Genomic DNA, 25,128 nt, shown 5'->3' with positions numbered 1-25,128 from the left:
CACAGCAAGGAACGCACCTCTCAATTTTATTTTATTTTATAACATTTTTCCTTGTACGTTTATGTGGCTCTGTAACATCAGCGCACTAGCGTTATTTATTTTTTACATTTTAAATCAGTGTATTAAAAAAAATGTAATCACTTTGGGAGTGGTCTCGTGAGCGTGACGTAGCAGAGCAAAGCCCGCCACTATTGGCCGCCGGGCGTCGCTGTTTGTCACTCTCTCTCTCTCCGTGTCAGTTCAGTGTCGCTCTCTCATTTTCACTCTCGCGTCCTCCGCTTGTAATAAAGTTTTTCCGTGTGTGGAGCTGAAGATGGCGGCCAGCTCCGAGCGCAGTCCTCCTCCTTTCCCGGACTCAGAGGAGCCCGAGCTGCTGGAGGACAGTGACGACGGCGCGGATGCGTTCACGGGCACGGTGAGTAACACTATTAAACGCATGTATGAAGCTAATTAGCTGTGTACTTCATACAGACAGACAGACAGAAAGAGGAGAAGAGCGACCACTTTCACTTCTCTGACACCCTCAGATTTGCCCGTTCGTCTTCTTCTTCTTCAGATCTTTAGATCTGCTGGTTTACACGGCGTTTTCTGTGATCATATTTGCTTCATGATTTAATAAAGACATCGTTTTCATCGCCACCTCAGATTTGATCCTTCCGCGGGGTTAAATAGATCTAAGTTTAGGCCTGCATGTGACATACTGAAGTTTTTGGAGGACTCTTGTTAGTTGAATAAATAACATCACAAGGAATGTGACCCAGTTTTCCAAACAGACTGAAGTCACACTGTTAGAGAGTGTGTATGTGTGTAAAATGAATGTTATGTTGTGTCTAATTAAGGAAGTGTGAAATTAGATTAACTTATTCATGCAGAACCACCCAACAGCTCATAGTTAAGATATTATAATATGACTTTATGTATGCAGTCAAAGGAAGAGATCCAAACTACTGTAGTATTATAAAGGCAAATCTGTCTCTACCAAATGAGCTGGTGTCCAGCAGTCAATATTTACTCAGCATCATAATTTCAGTCTTTTCAGGTCAAAGTACTGAAGCTCTGGTCATGTGAGTCTCAAATGTGAGTGAATGTCTCGATGCCTTTTTTCCTTAGCAAGCTTTTATTTTGGGAAGAATTTGCTTTGGGGGAGGAATTTACAGTCGCTGTACGTGAGTTATGATGGGGATTGGTGGTTAAAGGTCTGCGCTGGAACGGGAAGGTTATAGGTTTGAACCCCGAATGGGTTGATTCATAAATTGTAACTATTGTACCGTTAAGCAAGGTATTTAACCCTGGGTTAAAGGAGTAGTTCACTTTAAAATGAAGATTAGCCCATGATTTATTCACCCTCAAGCCATTCTATGTGTATATGACATTTCTTCTTTCTGATGAACACAATCTGAGTTATATTAAGAAAATATCCGATGCTTCCAAGCTTTATAATGGCAATGACAGGGCCCATGAGTTTGAAGCTAAGAAAAGCACATCACATCCATCCATCCATCCATCATAAACGTTCTCCACACGGTAGGGCTGCTCGATTATGGAAAAAATCATAATCACGATTATTTTGGTCAATATTGAAATCACGATTATGTAACACGATTATTTCACATGACTTTGGGAATGTGTTGCATTTATTAAAAAGACACCTTTCAACAATTCAGTTGAAATTGTAACATTTGTTGTACTTTTTGAACTATTAAAATAAATAATATAACATATATTCAAATCAAAGTATAAAAGTATTCAAGTAAAAATGATAACCACAAATAAATAAGATCAACAATATGGTTTGGCTAGATATGCTTTTCAGGTACGTCTAACATTAGTTTTCAGGTACAGAAATGTATCAAATGTTAAATAACATTGCATATTTGAGTGCATAAATGAAAGATTAATCCTATTAAACTTACAAAAGCTATTCAATCAAGAGCAGTGAGTGATGTCCTTGTCTTTTGTTGTTTGACATTAAACAGACAGCAGTAAAGGCTACTGCCCCTTTAAGACCTAATGCTCGGATATGCGTCGTCTTTCTCGACTCTATAAAGTTTACTTAAGGCATATACAGACTATGTCTGCTAGGATACTCATCAAGATGGACGTTGACATACGTTTTATGTGAGTTTGTCCGTTCAAGAGCAAGACTTGAAAGAGAACTCAATATGTGCGCGCTGTGAGACGCGTGCGCGCTCTCGGATGAGTGCACAGAGACACATTTTCTCACACCGCGCGCTACTTCTCATTCGTGTCTTCTGTCACTAAACCCGGGTGATGACGGCGGAAATGACTGGTCATATTCAAACATACGGCAGCACTCGCATGCATTGAACAAAGTTTACAAAGAGAGAATTATTTGAAAAATATGAAGGAAAAAAAGGACGTTTACACGGCACCCCTGCTCTCGTCAGTTTTTGTTTCTTTATTAGATTGTCATAGGTCACTCTGTGTTTAATTTTCAAGTGGTTAAACAAATTCGTGGTGTTCCCTTGCGTTGCAGCCACTACCATGTAGCAAATCTTGCATGTAGCATGTTTCTGCTCGTCGTCTGATTCCTCGAAGCCAAACTGTTCCCAGACAACGGAGTTGGTTTTGCCTTTTTTGCTCACCAAACGCTGCTGTAACTGCCCTCCTTCTGCCATCTTTACTCGCGCTGAGTTTTTAAATTCCAGCGGATGATATGCACACGAGTCACGAGACTCACGACCTGAGAGATTTGTGGCTTCGGGAGGGGCGGATGTGCGCGTGCTCATTTCATTCAGAACGCAAGACAAAATAAGAGTGTTCTTGCAAAACTGAACATGGCAAAATAATCGTTTTTTCTCAATTGTACTATTTTGGTGATCGTTGGGAGCCAAAATCGAAATCGAAATTCAATTAATTGCACAGCCCTACCACACGGCTCTGGGGGGTTAATAAAGTTAAAAAAAACTTTATAAAGTAAAATATCTAGCTTCCAGACAGCCTTCTGTATTCAACGCAGAAAATGTAAAGACTCGCAGTTCAAAACGCTTACGCTATCGTTCTAGTGATACATCGCGCCAATTCAGCTTTTTCCGCAAGTTGAATACGGCAGGCGATCTGCTGGAAGCTAGATATTTTACTTTATAACATTTTAAATATGGATATGTTTCTTACACAAACGCATCGATTTGCTTCAGAAGGCCTTTATTAACCCCCTGGAACCGTGTGGAGTAAGTTTATGAGGAATGGATGCACTTTTTTGGGCTTCAAACTCTGCCATTATAACGTCTGGAAGCTTTTTTATTATTATTATTGCAGTAAAACACAATTACAATAAGGCTATTCAAAATCAGATACAAACTCTAAATAACAGAGCACAACTAGATAGAAAGGAAACAGAACCAAATAAGAAGTAAGAAAACAATTTCCGATAGTTTACATTTCTTCAAGAAACCAAGTAGTCTAGAAATCTAGACGCACCCTAGCGGCAGCAAATCTAATTTGCAGCCAGGGCGTCTAGCAACTCTCCGTTGGCTTGCGAGCTGGAAAAACCAAACTCTGGTCAGGCCAATCACATCGTGTATAGAGTCTGTGGGCGGGCTTAACATAATGATGGCAGCGGTTCCGTGTGCTACTTGTAAACAAAGAAGCTGGCGAACAGTGGTCTTTCGAATCGGCTTTGGCTACGACTCTGGAAGACTTGGAGTTAAGCTTTTCTTTGAGAAAAGAACAAAAAATGGCACTGAAGTCATTCTTAAGAAAGGAGATGTGTTCTGAGTTTTGCCGACCGGATACGGCGAAAGTTTAATCTATCAACTAGCTCCGCTTCACCTTCTTCGTTGCTCTGGTTGGTTGTAGCGCTATCCAATTGCGTGCAGAGGGAATCTGAAAGACAATCGTTTATCCCGCCCCTCGGATTGAGCCCTGCCGATGGTGAGTTCCCAGACCCAACATCTTGATGTGGGTCTGGCTTGTCAGGCTATAAACAAAGTACTTCTACCACTTTTCAATTTTAACATTCTTTAAGATTTACAGAAAACAGAAAACACTGGCTTTGTTTTAAGGCATTTGCACTTATGAATATAACATTTCCCCAAAATGAACATATTGTTCAGTAAAAATTGAATGTGTACATCTTCTATTATTATACCAAAAGGCATTTGCATTTATGAATATAACATTTCCCCAAAATGAACATATTGTTCAGTAAAAATTGAATGTGTACATCTTCCATTATTATACCAAAAGTTATGTACATTTTAGAAAAATGAAGGAATCAAGGGATATTTATTAATATAACCATGTGCGTCGGAACCATTGTATGGTGGTGGGACAAGACCCACACACTTTTTAAGACCACTGATATTGGACCCACTCACTTTTATCATCTCAAATTCATCGCATGTCTGTTTAACGACCCCTAACTGATTAACACTTTATTATTAAACACACATTAGATGCATTATTTCCATCTAAATTTTTATTGAAAATAAATGCCTTTCCGATCTGATATGTGATTGGAAAAGGGAGTAGAGAGAGTTCGGCAAAAGGCGGATTTGAACCTTGGGTTGATTTGCGTCAACTCTGCCATGTGTCTTACCCCTACACTACTGCCTTCCGTAGTTTTGTGGCTGAAACAGACGTAAACAAGAGGGGTTATTTGCACTTGATGTAAATGGCAAAAAAAATCTGGGGGAGGACCCACCCACTTTTTTTTTGCCTTCTGACGCCCATGAATATAACTGTTCATCAGAAAGAAAAAAGTCATACACATAGGATGGCTTGAGGGTGAGTAAATCATGGGCTAATTTGAATTTTAAACTGAACTACTCTTTTAATAAGGCGTATTGTCTCTGTAAGGGAACTAGAAGTCGCTTTGGATGAAAGTGACTGCAAAATGACTGTGAATATCATGAGAAAATATCTTCAATATTGTATATAATATTTTATATTTTACCCCATAATAAAATGATTTAACATAATGAGAAAAAAATTGCCGGTTTCAGGACCATTTAGGATATTTTTAATTGTGATATTTTTATGTATTGTTTATTCAAACCATCGTGTCTGGAATCAATGTTAGGTATTTATTTATTTTAAACCATCAACTGTACAAATGCTCACATATACATACAAATAACAAATACTAGCATGAGATATATTTTACCATTTAATAATAATGAGAATTTTGGGTGGAAAAATTTAATTGCAAAGATAGTACTAAAATAGGCCTATTCATTTATTTTAAAATACCAATTGTACAAACGCACACAAAAACATAATAACAAAGTAATAGCATTAGTGTTTTACTATTTAAGTATGTAATTATTATTACAATAATAAGTATTTGGGTGGAAAATGTGCTAAGTAGTGCTTTATTTATTTATTTTTTAAATCACCAATTATAGAAACTCACAAATGCATAAAATAACAAATATTAATGTGAAAAATATTATATTACTGTTACAATAATTTGGGTGGAAAATGTGCTTAATTTTTAATGGGGAAAAAAAATTAAAAATTGGCTTATTTCTTTATTTAGGGTTGAACTTTATCAAGGGATATAAAAATAAATAAGGAAAATCTGCACCGTTTAAACTCTTCCCTTTATTTGGACCCAAATCTGAAACGTTGATGTTTTATTTTGCAAATAAAGGGATGAGATAAACATTTTCCTTGTTTATTTATATTTCATAACATTTGTTTTGATCCTGCGCCTGTTAGACATCATTCGGAAGTGTATACTTTTTCTTTTAATAATATGTGAAATTCAGCACGAAAATGTTTAATGTATTTGGAGTCCATGCCAGATGGAAAAGTATTGCAATGCACAGGCTGTTAAACACTCCAGTAATCCTGTTTCAACTCACAATATTTATATTTAAATGTACAACATTAGCTGTATAATCATTTCTGTGTTGTTCCTAGTCAATCTCTGAGATGGATTCCCTGTCACCGGACACAACCGGACCTCCAAAAGACATCTTCAACGACCCACCAGAGGATATCTTCAGCGATCCTCTTAGCGACATTAACTCTGAACCCCAGAAGAACGTGAAGATGCCATCTCCTGGTAGCGATGAGGCCGTCGACCTGTTCAGCGATCCGCTGGATGATGAAGCCGATGTAATTAGTTCGCCTGAAGTCCAAAATCCCGTGCCAGATCTCTTGAACGAGCCTGTAGAAGCGCCAAAGTCTGACGTTATCGTTGAAGCGCCTAGAGACGCCAGCAGCATGCCTGTGCATAAAAACGCCATCGCACCTCGACAACAGGGTATTTTCGAAGACCCTCCGAAGGGCAGCAGCAAAGGCTCTACCGCCAATAAAGCAGAGAGCGCAGAGCTGTTCGGTGATGATGATGATGATGATGATGAAGAAGATGAGGAGGAGGAAGATCTGTTTAAAGAGCCATTAAAAGGCATGACGAAGAACCCTCAGCCCTCAGCGGCGAGTGGGCCACCGGTCAATGTCTTCACAGAGGTGAAGGTCAAGCCCCAGGTTAAAGACGACCCCATGGATCTGTTCACAGAGGAAGCCGTGACGGCACCTGCCGCCAAACCTTCCGCAAGCAGCAGCTCCAGGACCAATGGGGTTCACTCTGAGGAGCAGGATATATTCTCAGGTATGACGCATTTCACCTGTCACACTTTTGACTGCCCACCTAGACGATGTTTTTTTGGGCATTGTAGGTATGTGGGCTGATTTGTGTTTAATGTCCAGTTAGCTGCCTCCCTAAATAAGTTTTGGGGGGCATCATAGGCACATTTTGAAAGTTTGTGAACTGCCTAAGCAACCTAGACACATAATGCATTTTTAGGCATCATAACTTGGCAAATTGATTGTTCAAATCTTCAAATAGTGAGGCTACCTAGACAGCATTTTTCAGCATCATGCACTCTTAAAAATAAAGATTCTTTATTGGTATCGAGGCTCCACGAGGAACCTTTACATTCCACAAAAACATTCTTTTAGATTATCAAAATGTTCAAACTAAGGAAAAAATTGTTATTTTACGAATGTTCACTGAAAGGTTCTTTAGTGAGTCAAATATCGTCCCTTTATTGCATCCCTGCGAAAACCCTCTTTTAGGATTTGTCTTTTTCTTTTTTTGAGATGTATTTTTTTTTTTCAATATCTATTAAGTAGCTACCTAGAGAGCATTCTGGAGCACCATAGGTACATTTGAAAAAATTAATGTTTCAAAAGTGAACTGCCAAAGGTTTCCATTACATATTAATGTAAACTTGCGATTATTTTTGAAATATCTCTAAAAAAAAACAACTATTGCGAAATGATGGCGATTCCATTAACCAACGTTATGCGAATAAAAATCATGGCGATGGATGTTGGCAGGTTTATGTATATCAGTCACCACATTAGCCATTATTTTTAATGGCTAATGGGTTGGTGATTGGCATAAATATCGATTTCGATCTTGATTCATTATCAATTCATATGTATATAGCCTACTGTACATATAAGGAAAAATAAGTTTGCACTATTTTAAACGTTTCTTGGGTTAAATTATATTAGCTTGCATTCATTAATATTCACTTGTGTGTGCTTATATAAGTATTATTAAAAATATTAGGATGTAAGAAATTTAGTGTTTGATCGTGTGTAAATATGTATTCAAATGCAAAACCTAAAAATAAGTAAGCAGTTATGATCTGCAATACTTTGAGCAACTAGACTAGATACATCTCATATTTATTAAAGAGCCATACAGGCACCTATTGTGGGTAAACCATGGCATTACAAATGACAAAAAAATCTTATTTTTCCAGCCACAAAATGACTCTAATTTGCCTCTTTGCATTGGAATTCTCTATTTTAACCTTAATTACTACAATAATTGTAATTTTAAATAATAAAAAATATTTTAAGTGGTCATTAATGGACCATAATTATTGCACAAATAATAGGCCTATTTAGTACCAAAAGATATCCTCAAAATATTCAATAAATATTATTAAACTAAACTATAGAACATTTATTTAATTTAAAAATAGTTAAGGTGTATGGTCACATTAGACCACTAATGAGTACAAATGTGACCAATTAATAGGGTCAAAAAATACCCGAGGGCTAAATACAAGAAAAACATGAACATTAATGTTGCATCTCCATCACTCTCCATAATAAAATGATACTGTAAATATGGTTGACGTAATAATCAATGCAAACTATGCTGTACTGTTTACCAAAAATTGCTGCAAACACCTGTGTAGTGAAGCTGTTGTGTATCCGCTTAAGCCATTCAAATGTTTGGACAGCGCTGGTTTGTTTATAACTATTGAGAACCACGTGACCACACGCGCCGCTGGGAGATGAGAGCATGTGACAACTCAGTTTTTCAACGCCTCTGGCTTTAACTGTTATGCCACATTAGCGCCAAAACCGTCCAAAAGTATTTATTGTTTGAATTTCGTATTAAAATTTTAAAAGCTTAGATTTTCATATCAAAAGCAGGTTTGAGAGAGAGAGAGAGACACATGAGTGACAGAGATGGAGGGAGAGCAGGGAAAGGAAATGAACGAATATGCTGCGTGTTTTAAATAGCTTTAAAAAGTTAATGAATAATGACGTGCAATATGTGGCGGCCGGTGTTGATTCTGTGGCTCGCCGCCACAAATTAGTCTATGTGTGGGAAACACTGGTGTTATCCAAGCATAAAAGGTGCTGTATGTAAGTTTTTGGCTGCACTAAAGCATAAAAATACCATAGTATTTTTGCCGATATGTAGGAAATATGCTGAGTTCACATTAGGCTTGCTACGATAGTCGGTGTTGCCGGTGTTACCGGTGTCCAGACTCAACACCGGTTACATCACTTGCCCACTGTGGCACCGCCCACCGTCTTTTTGATTTTTTTATAGTAATAAAATAATTTAGTTCAGTTAGAGAACAGACAATACAAATAAAAACTGAACGTGTCTGCTTAATAAAGCAGGATCCGACCGGGAGTCTCGGCAGCGGCAGGAGTCATTCATCAGATTTAAGAGTGAGGAGCTGACTGAGATGATCGCGGAAGATTTGGTTTCAAAGCTAAACGTAAAAGCGCCTATTTAAGGGAGTTTGTCATTTGTTTTGTTGTTGTGTTTTTCATTAAAAATAATAGGCTAATGAACCCACAATTCAAGCAACCCGCAGCCGAATTGGCGCTAATTCAAAACTGAAAGTAAAATGTGCACGGCCGCACAGAGCGCGCATTGTTTACTTTCGCCTGGCTCCGCAGTGCGAGCCTCCGCGCTCCGCGCATTTATTTTTTGCCGCGCGCACCCTCGCGCTCGTGCGGGCGCGTCGAGTATAAACAAGGGGACGAACTGTTATTCATTCATGGCGTGCATCTCAATCATAGACTGATCAGTGCTTGATCAGTGCCCTGACTACTGAACTAGGGAACTGATTGAGACGCACCCATGGCCTCACAGAGCACGCATTTACAGACGAGCTGTCATTCACGGTGTGCGCGCACTGGCGCGTTTTCAGTTCAGAGCGGTCGTGTGCATGTTACTTTAGATTTAAAAGCCTCCGCCGGTGATACCGGTATTACCGGTGTTGTCACACATCAATTAACCGGTGGGAAAATTTCCTCACCGTCACATCCCTAGTTCACATACTCGTTTCTCTGAAAAGCAAAGCTACAGCTAGTTATTTTACTTTGAAATGTGCGTTCCGAGTGGGAATGTCTGTTTTTGTTTTGTCTGTGCGATACCGCACGTTGCCAGTTTACCCAATAGTATTTCGCCATCACAGGTTGCCAGTTGGCGGGAAAAAGCGTATTGCAGCCATGGAAGCCAGCAAACAAACTGGGTCAGAAATCGCAGATTCTACCCGACCTAAAAAGTCTCAACACCCATCAAAAAATCTCTATGAACGGGAGCACATTAAAACGCAATATCAACTCATCATAAATCAACTTAGTCTCCTCACCTTCCATTGTCAATAGTGCTTGTTCCTGTTGGGGGCGGGGCAAACAACTCTCTTTCTCTAATATTTTGAATATTTTGAACTGTCAATTCTACATACTGCACCTTTAATGGCAAGGGAAACCCCTTATACTTGGGAGTGGCCACGTATGAGGTGTCCCGCTTTAAAGAACGATCATACGACTTTTGCGTACGCCAGGTGACCTGTAAATGCGAAAAAAAAACTATTTCCATTGCCGTTTTGCAAAATATTCCTTATTCGAATTCGCCTGAACAACCACCTCAAGCGAGCGTAAAAACGTTTTTGCGATATATGGGAGTTTTTGCGAAATTGCCGTTTTTCCATTGGGCATGTTTTAAATTCGCCATTTTAATTTGCGCAACTTGAAGAGTAATGGAAATGCAGCTACAGACCGCATTTTTGGGCATCATAACAAAACTGTATTATTCAAATCTTCAAACCCTTTAAAGCTGCCTACAGAGACAGCATTTTTTTTTTGTATTTTTAAGCAAATTTTGTTTGTTTCTCAACTTGGCTTCCTTCCCAGACAACATTTTTGTAAAATTGTATGTGCGTTTGAACATTTTCAAAATGTTGCGAACAGTTTACCTAGTCAAAATTTTTGGTCTTCATAGGCACTTTTATATGTTTAGTTCATGTTTCAAAATCTAGGGTGACATTGGTGCATTTAAAAGTTTGATTTGTGTTGTAAAATCCTCCGAACTGCCCACCTAGACAGCGCTTGTTGGTATGGATTTTTTTTGTTTCAATAAGTAGTAAGACTCCTACCTAGAGAGCATTTTCGGGCATCATAGGCAAATTTAAAAGTTTGGTTCATCTTTTTAAAAAATATGGCCTGTTTTCACTGACAGGGCTTCAGCCAGGATGAATGCACAGGATGAAGTGCATTTTTTGGCATCATGACACAAATTAATTGATCTTCAAAACCTAGTGAGCTGTCAATCTAGACACAATTTTTGAGCATAATAGCCTTGTTCAGATGTTTAATTTTGAGTCTTAATCTTGTGGGAATTTTGGGACATGTTTAAGCAAGTTCAATTTTGTGTTTCAAAACCCTCATGGGAAAATAGCATGTTTATAGTCATTTTTTGTGGCTTACCTAGACAATGTTTTGGTGTCATTGGTGGATTTAAAAGTTCGAAATCTTATGAGCTGCCTACCTTGACAGCATTTTTGGCTGTCATAGGCATCAAGCGAGTGAACTGCCTTCCTACGTAAAATAATAAAACTAAAAGTTAACTGCTAATTATAACTGATGATTATAATAATAGTATATGAGTAATGCTGAAATAACACTGATTAGAACTCGTCTCAAGTGCAGTGGGGTTTTTAAGGCTTAGTGTTTTTTGCGCAGTGAAACATTTTCCTGCTTTTGACTGTTTTTCTTTTTCTTTTTTTTTACTGTTACTCATATGTAGCAGGAATGCATGCACATCACTTCTGTGAGTGATGGATGATGAATTCGCTTTCTCAGCATTGACTCAGGAAGGGGAAAAGGAATTCCTCTGTGACCTTTGACCTCTCACCCTGCTTTATGTTGCTGATGGAATGTGTTTTGCGCGCGCGTGTGTGTGTGTGTGTGTGTGTTTTGTAGGTTGTGTGTGTTGCACCATCTTTTTAGTTTTACTGAATTAATAAAATGCACTTTCTCTCACTGTTTTTCCCAGAAGCCACCGTGGAGTTGTCTCTGGACAGTCCTCATAATGACCGCAAGAAGAAAGATGTCGTGAAGCCGTCAGTATCGGCTCCTGCCGCCCCTGTAGCCAGCAGCTCCAGCAAACCTCCGTCCAAAACCCTGGAAGAGGTAAAACGCTTATAAAGATGGTTGGAAATTGAAGAGACGGAAGGTTTTTCATGATTTTTAGCTTCTTTAGTGCCAGATTCACAAGCAAATGACTCTTATGAGCTGATTCTTTTTGATGAATCAGTCAAAAAGACTCGAGAATCTTAAACTCATGCATTATTTATTTGAATTGATATGAAAAATTCACTCACACACCAAATTACTCAAAGGTACTAAAATAATTAAGTTGAATCAGAATCCATCTCTAGAGATCAAATCAAACCTTACAGGTTTTCTTCTTCCTTTCTCTTTTTTTCTGTTTCCTTTTTTCATGTAAAGCTGGAGGAAGAGGAAAGTGAGGACAAGTTCGATCTAAACATTTCCGTTACGAATCCAGAGAAAGTCGGTAAGCCCATCATCCTCCACTATATCAGCTTTCTGATTTTTTAGGCTTTTGAGGATTAACGCTGCTTTCATAAAATGTTAGTTTACATTAGCGCTTCAAGGCAGTAGTGGGCTGAGTTTGCAGGGGAACATTTTTATCTTGTGGTTTGATTACCTTATGAGGTGAAATTATTGTAATTAAGGAAGTGAGTCACAGATATGTCCATCTGGAGCATTGCCATATCATCACAACTTCCTCTTTTTGCCCTGTAATAGCTATTTTTCATTTCCAGTTCTTCTTCTTTTTTTTTTAAGGTGTGGTGTTTCTGTAATGTCAAAAATCAGCTCTGGGAGATCCATATTTGATCTAATATATTATATGTAATATTTCTGCAAATAGTTGTAATAGTTTGCTCACACTTTATTTTGCGTGCGTGCGTGCATGCATGCGTGTGTGTGTGTGTGTGTGTGTGTGTGTGTGTGTGTGTGTGTGTGTGTGTGTGTGTGTGTGTGTGTGTGTGTGGCCAAAAGTGGGGGTATTTGTTTTTAATGACCCTACACCCGACAATTTTGAAATGTGAGGAAAATATTTAATATTTATCAACTAATTTTTAAATATGAGGGAGGGAAAAAAAACACTAAACTTGGTAGAGGTATTTATCTGATAAAATTATTTGGCAAAAAAGAGGCAAACCACAGCTAAAAGTAAAAAAAATTATAGTAAAACAAAAAGCTGACAGGAAAAAGCGCATATTGACTACAAGAAAATCAATTATTAATATTTAGTTGGTTCTCTTTTGTTTTGTCATGTGTTCATAATTTCTTTACATGACTGCATGGCCAAAAATTATGTCTGCAAAATGTGGCATGTTTCATTGAGTTATCATAACTTATATACATATTACATACACAGTAAAACGTGTGTGTGTGTATATAATTTATGGAGTGATTGTTTGACTTAAATTGATTTTATAATAAAAACAGGATTTTTCTTTTTCTTTTGAAATAAAAAAGTTTAATGTGCTAATGTATTTAAAGCAAAAATCCCTGAAACGAACCCGCATGGGTCATTAACAGCATAACTTTGACAAGCACATTAGCATATCCCCGCCCACTTTTGTGTCCACTCCTTTACAGCATTGAGTTGTTTTTGTCAAGAGCGTTGTAGCACATTTTACATGCAAAAAGGTTAGCCAATCATAGCAGAAGTCATTTAAACATGTAAATCTTGAGAGTTTTTAATTTCGTTGGGTTACTCTAGTTTGCTGGTTTTAGCTGGTCACCCGGCCTGGACAAACTGGTATTTAACTGGTTTAGTTTGACAAACTGATTATCCTTCTAAAACCAGCGAACCAGACCATTCTGGGAGACCAGTTTAGGCTAGTCAAGGTTTTTGTCAGATGGGAGAGCAGGATCATTGAGACTAAACCTGTGACCTTTGTGTAACCAGTCCTTTTCTTTAAGCTTTAGGTTAACAGCACATACTGTATATGTTATGTTAGGGTTTTATTTTGGGCATGTGAGGTGATTTTTCTCTCTCTGCTTCTTACAGGTGATGGTATGAATGCTTATATGGCCTACAAAGTTTCAACACAGGTGATTTTTCAGTCTCTCTTTACGTGTGCAGTTTACACTACCACCACACAATACGACACGGTCTAAATCTCGCTCTCTTCTCATCCTCTCAGACGTCGTTAACCATGTTCCGTAGCAAGACGTTTACTGTACGCAGACGCTTCAGCGATTTCCTGGGATTGTACGAAAAGCTCTCAGAGAAACACTCACAGAATGGATACATCATTCCTCCACCACCCGAGAAGAGCATTCTGGGTAGAAACTTGCTTCTGCTAATGCATCAGATCAGATCTGATTGTGAATAAGTGCCTGATTATAAATGTGTGTGTGTGTATTTTCCAGGTATGACAAAAGTCAAAGTGGGGAAGGAGGATCCATCATCAGCAGAGTTTGTGGAGCGGAGGAGAGCTGCTCTAGAGAGGTTCGTCACTGAAGATGACATTGTTTTTTTGCTAGTTGCATTAGTAAAGCGATGAATCACGCTTCTCGTCCTGACCAGCCACATGTCATCAGTGTGTCATGTCAGAACTTTTTGTTCTTTTTGTTACATTGCACGAAGTAGCCCCGCCCCCAGTGAAATCTCATTGGTTTAAAATTCCTCTCCATAGATCTATATATAAAACATCAAACTATGATTGGCTGTGATGTTGCTGCCATACAGTATTTTCATTCTAATGAGGACAGACAAATTACTTGGATTTATCAATATAATATAATATAGATTACTACTATCATTATATGTATTTTCATTTTAATGAGAACAGAAAAATGACTTAAACGGGATAATATATTAATATTAATGACTACTAACATTATATGCATTTTCATTTTATTGAGGACAGAAAAGTTACCTAACTGGATAATATAATAATGTTAGTAATAATTAATATTAATAAATATTTAAGAAATGAGGACAGAAAAATTACTTAAACTGGATAATATAATATTTGTTGTAATTTGTGTGTGTGTGTGTGTGTGTGTGTGTGTGTGTGTGTGTGTGTGTGTGTGTGTGTGTGTGTGTGTGTGTGTGTGTGTGTGTGTGTGTGTGTGTGTGTGTGTGTGTGTGTGTGTGTGTGTGTGTGTGTGTGTGTGTGTGTGTGTGTGTGTGTGTGTGTGTGTGTGTGTGTGTGTGTGTGTGTGTGTGTGTGTGTGTGTGTGTGTGTGTGTGTGTGTGTGTGTGTGTGTGTGTGTGTGTGTGTGTGTGTGTGTGTGTGTGTGTGTGTGTGTGTGTGTGTGTGTGTGTGAGGATAGAAAGATTTTAGATTGGATAATATAATAATATTAATCACTACTATAATTTTATGTATTTTCATTTTAATGAGGACAGAAGTATTTCGATTGGTTTAAATTGTCATAGTATAATGTTAATAATTATTAAATAAATTATACTTTATTAAATAACAATGAAATAATACATTATTAAATTTGACAATACAATGTAATTTAATGTTAGTAGTAAATATTATATAAATATTAATGAGGGCAGAAAAATCACATGGATTGGATTATAAAGTATAATGTAATGTATATTACTTATATAAAGTATTATTATAATAATTAAAAGTGCATTACATTTTATTACATCCCAATTTATTATATTATTCAATCTAATGTTATTGATTATTATTTAGATAATGTAATGTAATGTAATCTAATGTTAGTAGTAATTAATATTAGTATATATTCTATTTTATTTTGAGGATTGTTTGTGTGTTGTTTTAGGTATCTTCAGAGGGTTGTATGTCACCCGTCTCTCCTGCAGGACCCTGATGTCAGAGAGTTTTTAGAGAAAGAAGAGGTGAGACAGCTTCGACGCATGCAACCGCAAAGTGAAAAACTCAACATTAACATAAACCTAAGAGAAGTGACCTTCTCGCGTGCAGATCTATCCATTCCTCACATGCAAAAACACGGTTGTGATGATAACTCAATGCTCTGTGTGTGTTAGTTGCCCAGAGCAGTCGGCACACAGGCTCTGAGTGGAGCCGGCTTCCTCAAAATGCTCAACAAAGCCACAGATGCTGTGAGTAAGATGACCATAAAGATGAACGAACAGGACGTGGTGAGTGGAAAAACATGCTGGTCTGACCCACGCTGAGCTCCTCTATAAACAGAACTAGGCTTAAAACCGACCTAGAAAGGAGACTTCATATAAAACCTTGTGTGTGTGCTTGTTGGTTTCAGTGGTTTGATGAGAAGATCCAGGATGTAGAAAATGAAGAACAGCAGTTGCGGAAACTTCACGTCATGGTGGAATCGCTTGTCAATCACAGGAAAGGTCAGAAGGGCGAACAATCTCGTATTTTAAATCATCATTTTTTTTATTTTTAAATGTAGTGCATTCAGATTTGGGTATTGCGACACATTTTATTTCTGTAATGTGACATGTTGAGGAAACAGAATATGATTGGATGATTGCTTTACAGAAAGTTGTTAGAGGGTGGAATGTGTGTTTCAGAGTTGTCTGGGAACACAGCCGTGTTTGCGAAGAGCGTGGCGATGTTGGGCAGCTCGGAGGATAACACGGCTCTGTCACGAGCTCTGTCTCAGCTGGCCGAGGTGGAAGATCGAATCGAGCAGCTCCATCAGGACCAGGCCTCCAACGACTTCTTCACCTTCTCAGAGCTGCTGGCCGATTATATACGACTGCTGGGAGCCGTCAGGGTACAGAAACACACATCTGACTCATCCACTCACATTTATTGTGTGTTACTTATGCTGCGTTCCAGGCAGGTTTTTGAGCCCGTAAATTACAACTTCAAACCACGACTCACGACTTTGTAGTGTTCCAGGCAAAGTCACGCCAAACTGCCTGAGCGCAAGGAATTGTGTGGTAGTTAGATGTAAACAAAGCATGGCGGACCGTGCGGGGTGTATGCTCATTTACAATCATTTCTATCGCCAAAGGTGCTTACTCCTTGCTTGTTTGAGGGAAACGGAGGAGAAAAACAGCGCAGACGGCAAGAAAAGCTGTTATACCTTTTTATTTTACGTTATTTGTATATTTGTTTCATAAACACTGCATCCGTAGGGGGCTGCCATTGTTGCTTTGCGGGCTATGTGACGTCAAAACTCGTAACTGGGAGTACATCGATCTAGTACGAGTTCACGGGTGGGAAGTCACGGGTTTGACTGCCGTTCCAGTCCACTTTCACGAGTAGAAGGTTGGAAAAACACGGGTTACGGGTTGCCTGGAACGCAGCATTAGTCTTTCATTTTTAACACTTTAGTGTACACAGAGTATGCATCATTATGCGGGAAGAAAAAAAATCTAAACCTAAAAAACACAATCTGTAATAAGAGTAATTATTACAAGTATTAATATTGATGGTTTATTTGTGTTCTACATTGCCAGGGGTGTTTTGATCAGAGAATGAAAGCGTGGCAGCGCTGGCAGGACGCTGAGAACATGCTGCAGAAAAAAAGAGAAGCTGAGGCCAAACTCCTGTGGGCCAACAAACCCGACAAACTCCAGCAGGCCAAGGATGAGATCACTGAGGTGACTGCGCAAACATGCTTCTGTTTAGCTGGATCTTTTATTTTATACAGATGAGCACTTACATCTGTAACCTTCTTACTCTACCGTCTCGTCCTGCAGTGGGAGGCGAAGGTCACGCAGTTCGAGAGAGACTTCGATAGAATCTCAGCCACTGTACAGAAAGACGTCATCCGTTTTGATGTGAGACTTCATTTCCCTGTTGGCATCTGATATCTTGGCATGAAAGTGCCTCTGTTATGCTTTTTTGGATACTTCTTTCATCTAGTGTGTAATACAGCTGTTTGTGCAATTCCAGTCTCACTTCCTGTTACAATCCTACGTAACAATTAGGGATGCTCCGATAGGATTTTTTGGGGCCGATACCGATTTTAACAAACAATTATTGGCCGATACCGATATTTGTCACTTGCCCTCTTATTTGAAATTTTGTCTTTTAAAATAGTGTTTTTAAAGTGAAATTGTCATCGTAGGTGCATGTCCACTGTGAGAGACATAATCTAAAAAAAAAAACAATCCAGAAATCACAATGTATGATACAGCTGCAAATAAGTATTTGAACACCTGTCTATCAGCTAGAATTCTGACCCTCAAAGACCTGTTAGTCTGCCTTTAAAATGTCCACCTCCACTCCATTTATTATCCTAAATTAGATGCACCTGTTTGAGGTTGTTAGCTGCATAAAGACACCTGTCCACCCCATACAATCAGTAATAATCCAACTACTAACATGGCCAAGACCAAAGAGCTGTCCAAAGACACTAGAGACAAAATTGTACACCTCCACAAGGCTGGAAAGGGCTACGGGGAAATTGCCAAGCAGCTTGGTGAAAAAAGGTCCACTGTTGGAGCAATCATTAGAACATGGAAGAAGCTAAACATGACTGTCAGTCTCCCTCGGACTGGGGCTCCATGCAAGATCTCACCTGGTGGGGTCCCAATGATCCTAAGAAAGGTGAGAAATCAGCCCAGAACTACACAGGAGGAGCTGGTCAATGGCCTGAAAAGAGCTGGGACCACCGTTTCCAAGGTTACTGTTGGTAATACACTAAGACGTCATGGTTTGAAATCATGCATGGCACGGAAGGTTCCGCTGCTTAAACCAGCACATGTCCAGGCCCGTCTTAAGTTTGCCAATGACTATTTGGATGATCCAGAGGAGTCATGGGAGAAAGTCATGTGGTCAGATGAGACCAAAATAGAACTTTTTGGTCATAATTCCACTAAACGTGTTTGGAGGAAGAAGAATGATGAGTACCATCCCAAGAACACCATCCCTATTGTGAAGCATGGGGGTGGTAGCATCATGCTTTGGGGGTGTTTTTCTGCACATGGGACAGGGCGACTGCAATGTATTAAGGAGAGGATGACCGGGGCCATGTATTGCGAGATTGCTGCAACAACTAATTGATAAAATCGATAATGAAAATCATTGACAACGATTCCTATTATCGATTAGTCAGGTCTGCTCTCTGTACGCAAAGCTTCCACCAGTCGCGCCAAATTACAGCACTGAATAACACATTTTTATGGACAAAATGTGCATCTTGAAATAGTGGAGCGCAAACAGAGTGAGCTGATGAAGGAAAGGTGCGTGATCCAAGTGCCCAAAACATGATAATTGTTTATTTTAAGCTTCAAGCTAATGAATTAGCGTTTAACATACACTGTCATGGTCTTTTCATGCACTTGCGCTCAAATTGATACGACGAAACCGTCCCAATTTTTACTGTTCATATCACTTTGTATCGAGTGCTGAGGAAGACCCGAAGCTGAAGTTCAGTGTTTTGTTTCCGACACAAGCTGTAAACGATACACCAATCACAACAGACTGGGCCTTCTGACCAATCAGAGCAGAGTAGACCAATCACAACAGACTGGGCCATCTGACCAATCAGAGCAGACTAGACCAATCACAACAGACTGGGCCATCTGACCAATCAGAGCAGAGTAGACCAATCACAACAGACTGGGCCATCTGACCAATCAGAGCAGAGTAGACCAATCACAACAGACTGGGCCATATGACCAATCAGAGCAGAGTAGACCAATCACAACAAACTGGACCATCTGATCAATCTGAGCAGAGTAAACCAATCACAACAAACTGGACCATCTGATCAATCTGAGCAGAGTAGACCAATCACAACAAACTGGGCCATCTGACCAATCAGAGCAGACTAGACCAATCACAACAAACTGGGCCATCTGACCAATCAGAGCAGAGTAAACCAATCACAACAGACTGGGTCATCCGACCAATCAGAGCAGAGTAGACCAATCACAACAGACTTGGCCATCTGACCAATTAGAGCAGACTAGACCAATCACAACAGACTGGGCCATCTGACCAATCAGAGCAGAGTAAACCAATCACAACAGACTGGGCCATCCGACCAATCAGAGCAGAGTAGACCAATCGCAACAGACTGGGCCATCCGATCAATCAGAGCAGACTAGACCAATCACAACAGACTTGGCCATCTGACCAATTAGAGCAGACTAGACCAATCACAACAGACTGGGCCATCTGATCAATCAGAGCAGAGTAGACCAATCACAACAGACTGGGCCATCCAACCAATCAGAGCAGAGTAGACCAATCACAACAGACTGGGCCATCTGACCAATCAGAGCAGACTAGACCAATCACAACAGACTGGGCCATCTGACCAATCAGAGCAGAGTAAACCAATAACAACAGACTGGGCCATCCGACCAATCAGAGCAGAGTAGACCAATCACAACAAACTGGACCATCTGATCAATCAGAGCAGACTAGACCAATCACAACAAACTGGACCATCTGATCAATCAGAGCAGAGTAGACCAATCACAACAGACTGGGCCATCCGACCAATCAGAGCAGAGTAAACCAATCACAACAGACTGGGCCATCTGACCAATCCGAGCAGAGTAGACCAATCACAACAGACTGGGCCATCTGACCAATCAGAGCAGACTAGACCAATCACAACAGACTGGGCCATCTGATCAATCAGAGCAGACTAGACCAATCACAACAGACTGGGCCATCCGCCCAATCAGAGCAGAGTAGACCAATCACAACAGACTGGGCCATCCGCCCAATCAGAGCAGAGTAAACCAATCACAACAGACTGGGCCATCTGACCAATCAGAGCAGAGTAGACCAATCACAACAGACTGGGCCATCTGACCAATCAGAGCAGAGTAAACCAATCACAACAGACTGGGCCATCTGCCCAATCAGAGCAGAGTAGACCAATCACAACAGACTGGGTCATCTGACCAATCAGAGCAGAGTAAACCAATCACAACAGACTGGGCCATCCGCCCAATCAGAGCAGAGTAGACCAATCACAACAGACTGGGCCATCTGACCAATCAGAGCAGACTAGACCAATCACAACAGACTGGGCCATCCGCCCAATCAGAGCAGAGTAGACCAATCACAACAGACTGGACCATCTGATCAATCAGAGCAGAGTAGACCAATCACAACAAACTGGACCATCTGATCAATCAGAGCAGAGTAGACCAATCACAACAGACTGGGCCATCCGCCCAATCAGAGCAGAGTAAACCAATCACAACAGACTGGGCCATCTGACCAATCAGAGCAGAGTAGACCAATCACAACAGACTGGGCCATCTGACCAATCAGAGCAGAGTAAACCAATCACAACAGACTGGGCCATCCGCCCAATCAGAGCAGAGTAGACCAATCACAACAGACTGGGTCATCTGACCAATCAGAGCAGAGTAAACCAATCACAACAGACTGGGCCATCCGCCCAATCAGAGCAGAGTAGACCAATCACAACAGACTGGGCCATCTGACCAATCAGAGCAGACTAGACCAATCACAACAGACTGGGCCATCCGCCCAATCAGAGCAGAGTAGACCAATCACAACAGACTGGACCATCTGATCAATCAGAGCAGAGTAGACCAATCACAACAAACTGGACCATCTGACCAATCAGAGCAGAGTAAACCAATCACAACAAACTGGACCATCTGATCAATCAGAGCAGAGTAGACCAATCACAACAGACTGGGCCATCTGACCAATCAGAGCAGAGTAAACCAATCAGAACAGACTGGGCCATCTGACCAATCAGAGCAGAGTAGACCAATCACAACAAACTGGACCATCAGATCAATCAGAGCAGAGTAAACCAATCACAACAGACTGGGCCATCTGATCAATCAGAGCAGAGTAAACCAATCACAACAGACTGGGCCATCTGACCAATCAGAGCAGAGTAGACCAATCACAACAGACTGGGCCATCTGACCAATCAGAGCAGAGTAGACCAATCACAACAAACTGGACCATCAGATCAATCAGAGCAGAGTAGACCAATCACAACAAACTGGACCATCAGATCAATCAGAGCAGAGTAGACCAATCACAACAGACTGGGCCATCTGATCAATCAGAGCAGAGTAAACCAATCACAACAGACTGGGCCATCTGATCAATCAGAGCAGAGTAGACCAATCACAACAGACTGGGCCATCTGACCAATCAGAGCAGAGTAAACCAATCACAACAAACTGGGCCATCTGATCAATCAGAGCAGAGTAAACCAATCACAACAGACTGGGCCATCTGATCAATCAGAGCAGAGTAGACCAATCACAACAGACTGGGCCATCTGACCAATCAGAGCAGAGTAAACCAATCACAACAAACTGGGCCATCTGACCAATCAGAGCAGAGTAAACCAATCACAACAGACTGGGCCATCCGCCCAATCAGAGCAGAGTAGACCAATCACAACAGACTGGGCCATCTGATCAATCAGAGCAGAGTAAACCAATCACAACAGACTGGGCCATCAGATCAATCAGAGCAGAGTAGACCAATCACAACAGACTGGGCCATCTGATCAATCAGAGCAGAGTAAACCAATCACAACAAACTGGACCATCAGATCAATCAGAGCAGAGTAAACCAATCACAACAGACTGGGCCATCCGACCAATCAGAGCAGAGTAGACCAATCACAACAGACTGGGCCATCAGATCAATCAGAGCAGAGTAGACCAATCACAACAGACTGGGCCATCTGATCAATGAGAGCAGAGTAAACCAATCACAACAGACTGGGCCATCCGCCCAATCAGAGCAGAGTAGACCAATCACAACAGACTGGGCCATCTGATCAATCAGAGCAGAGTAAACCAATCACAACAGACTGGGCCATCTGATCAATCAGAGCAGAGTAAACCAATCACAACAGACTGGGCCATCCGCCCAATCAGAGCAGAGTAGACCAATCACAACAGACTGGGCCATCTGATCAATCAGAGCAGAGTAAACCAATCACAACAGACTGGGCCATCTGATCAATCAGAGCAGAGTAAACCAATCACAACAAACTGGACCATCTGATCAATCAGAGCAGAGTAAACCAATCACAACAGACTGGGCCATCTGATCAATCAGAGCAGAGTAAACCAATCACAACAAACTGGACCATCTGATCAATCAGAGCAGAGTAAACCAATCACAACAGACTGGGCCATCCGCCCAATCAGAGCAGAGTAGACCAATCACAACAGACTGGGCCATCTGATCAATCAGAGCAGAGTAGACCAATCACAACAGACTGGGCCATCTGACCAATCAGAGCAGAGTAAACCAATCACAACAAACTGGACCATCAGATCAATCAGAGCAGAGTAGACCAATCACAACAGACTGGGCCATCTGACCAATCAGAGCAGAGTAAACCAATCACAACAGACTGGGCCATCTGATCAATCAGAGCAGAGTAGACCAATCACAACAGACTGGGCCATCCGCCCAATCAGAGCAGAGTAGACCAATCACAACAGACTGGGCCATCTGATCAATCAGAGCAGAGTAAACCAATCACAACAGACTGGGCCATCTGATCAATCAGAGCAGAGTAAACCAATCACAACAGACTGGGCCATCCGCCCAATCAGAGCAGAGTAGACCAATCACAACAGACTGGGCCATCTGACCAATCAGAGCAGAGTAGGCCAATCACAACAGACTGGACCATCTGACCAATCAGAGCAGAGTAGACCAATCACAACAGACTGGACCATCTGATCAATCAGAGCAGAGTAGACCAATCACAACAGACTGGGCCATCTGACCAATCAGAGCAGAGTAAACCAATCACAACAGACTGGGCCATCTGACCAATCAGAGCAGAGTAAACCAATCACAACAGACTGGGCCATCTGACCAATCAGAGCAGAGTAGACCAATCACAACAGACTGGGCCATCTGACCAATCAGAGCAGAGTAAACCAATCACAACAGACTGGGCCATATGACCAATCAGAGCAGACTAGACCAATCACAACAGACTGGGCCATCTGACCAATCAGAGCAGAGTAAACCAATCACAACAGACTGGGCCATCTGACCAATCAGAGCAGAGTAGACCAATCACAACAGACTGGGCCATCTGATCAATCAGAGCAGAGTAGACCAATCACAACAGACTGGGCCATCCGACCAATCAGAGCAGAAAACATTAGCAACCTTTAAAATAGCATAACAGAGGCACTTTAAGTGCTCCTAGTTTTATTCACTTCAATGTATGTTTTTCGTATGTAATGTTTCTGACTGACTGTTTGTGTAAATGTCTTCGCTCACAGAAAGAGAAAGCTCGAGATTTTAAGAGGCAAATCGTCAAATATCTGGAGTCACTGCTACACTCACAACAACAGGTACAAGAAAACCTCTTTCTTTTTAACTGAAGAACCTCTGAATGCTTGTCCTTGATATGTGTCTCTCTCTCTCCTCTAGCTGATCAAATACTGGGAGGCGTTTTTGCCGGAGGCGAAAGCGATCGCATGAGGCGGCGTCTGCGCACGAACACACACTCATGACCCATGACTGAGGCCTTTCTACACTCTTTACCTCTTGCCTATAAACCAAGAGAAATCTGCGAAGGGAAATCATCTGTCCGGCCGCCCGTTACTCTGGTCCAGTACCTGTATATTTTCAGTGTAATCTTCACCTTTATTTTCTTACGTTGACTCTATAGTTTTGGGGATGTAAACGCATGTGGTGGTGGCTGGGTGTCTTCCTCGTCTGTATGCAACCAAACTCTGGTTTATCATCCACTCATCAGCAGTGACGTCAATGGTTTACACTAGAGGGCGCTCTCCGCTCATTCACACACTCGTGCACAGTCAGAAACTTCTTGTGACCTGTCAGAAAGAGGTGTGGGCTTATTAAGGAGGGATTTCAGAGACAAATGGTCCCCTAGATCATTTCAGAAGTCCAGAATATTGGTATATACACTTTAAAACACCATAATGACACTGTATTTGAAGTAAAAGAGGGTTAGTTTATCTATCGAGATCAGTGTCACTTCCACTCGATCAGTGATTAATTTTCCTTTTGCTGACTCGTTTTAAATCTTCAACAGATTTAGGATCTTGTTCAATTGACGTAAAGCATTTAAAAAGCCGCTCCTAAAGCGTTTTATATCAATACCGGCGCTCGTTCACAGGAAGCCCAAAGCACTTCAGTCTTAACTGCTTTCATTCTTTTTCTCTTGATTTACTTCATTTTCCATTTGTTAGACATTTATGCCAACATGTTATCATTTTGTGTCAAACCGTATTTGGCATGTTATAATAATTAATAGACTTTTGCTACGCTACTACTAATGATTGAATTGTTTCCACACAAGATTTTGTTTGTTTTTTTATATCCAGATTTTGCTGCTGTCTGTTAGATTCATCGTCATTTATATCATTAGACACTTTTTTTATTTTGTTTTTTATTAGTTTGCTTCATAAATGATGTTTTGGGCCCTGCTGTAATGACGTGTTGAAAACACATACACAGGTTGGACTTCACCATCAGGTGCCATAAAAATCAAATGTTTGTTTTATAAGAAGAAAAAAAAGGGGGCTGGTATTTTTTTCACTATGGACACTTCTATTGAGGAAAACAATAAAGAATTAATTACAAATATAAAGCTCTT

General features: G+C 40.5%; 1 protein-coding gene across 1 annotated transcript; it reads left to right on the top strand.

Moving 5' to 3' along the window:
* Positions 1 to 280: 280 nt before the first annotated feature.
* Positions 281 to 25,128, top strand: snx1a (sorting nexin 1a). The gene is made up of 15 exons (XM_079809312.1): positions 281 to 415; positions 5,890 to 6,583; positions 11,582 to 11,718; positions 12,037 to 12,103; positions 13,634 to 13,677; positions 13,770 to 13,911; positions 13,999 to 14,077; positions 15,379 to 15,454; positions 15,605 to 15,718; positions 15,841 to 15,934; positions 16,115 to 16,320; positions 17,012 to 17,155; positions 17,255 to 17,335; positions 23,786 to 23,857; positions 23,937 to 25,128. The coding sequence occupies exons 1-15, from the start codon at positions 314 to 316 to the stop codon at positions 23,985 to 23,987; spliced, it is 2,103 nt and encodes a 700-aa protein (XP_079665438.1). The 5' UTR covers positions 281 to 313; the 3' UTR covers positions 23,988 to 25,128.

This window comes from Gobio gobio, assembly GCF_949357685.1.
Source record: "Gobio gobio genome assembly, chromosome: 25".
Classification (NCBI taxonomy): domain Eukaryota; kingdom Metazoa; phylum Chordata; class Actinopteri; order Cypriniformes; family Gobionidae; genus Gobio; species Gobio gobio.
Note: the sequence above shows the minus strand (reverse complement) of the source record. Positions and strands in the feature narration are given on the sequence as shown.

Coding starts and splice junctions, on each gene's coding strand:
- snx1a (XM_079809312.1), top strand. CDS start 314: ATGGCGGCCAGCTCCGAGCGCAGTCCTCCTCCTTTCCCGGACTCAGAG. Junction 15,935..16,114: donor GCTTGTCAATCACAGGAAAG/GTCAGAAGGGCG, acceptor TGTGTGTTTCAG/AGTTGTCTGGGAACACAGCC. Junction 16,321..17,011: donor GACTGCTGGGAGCCGTCAGG/GTACAGAAACAC, acceptor CTACATTGCCAG/GGGTGTTTTGATCAGAGAAT.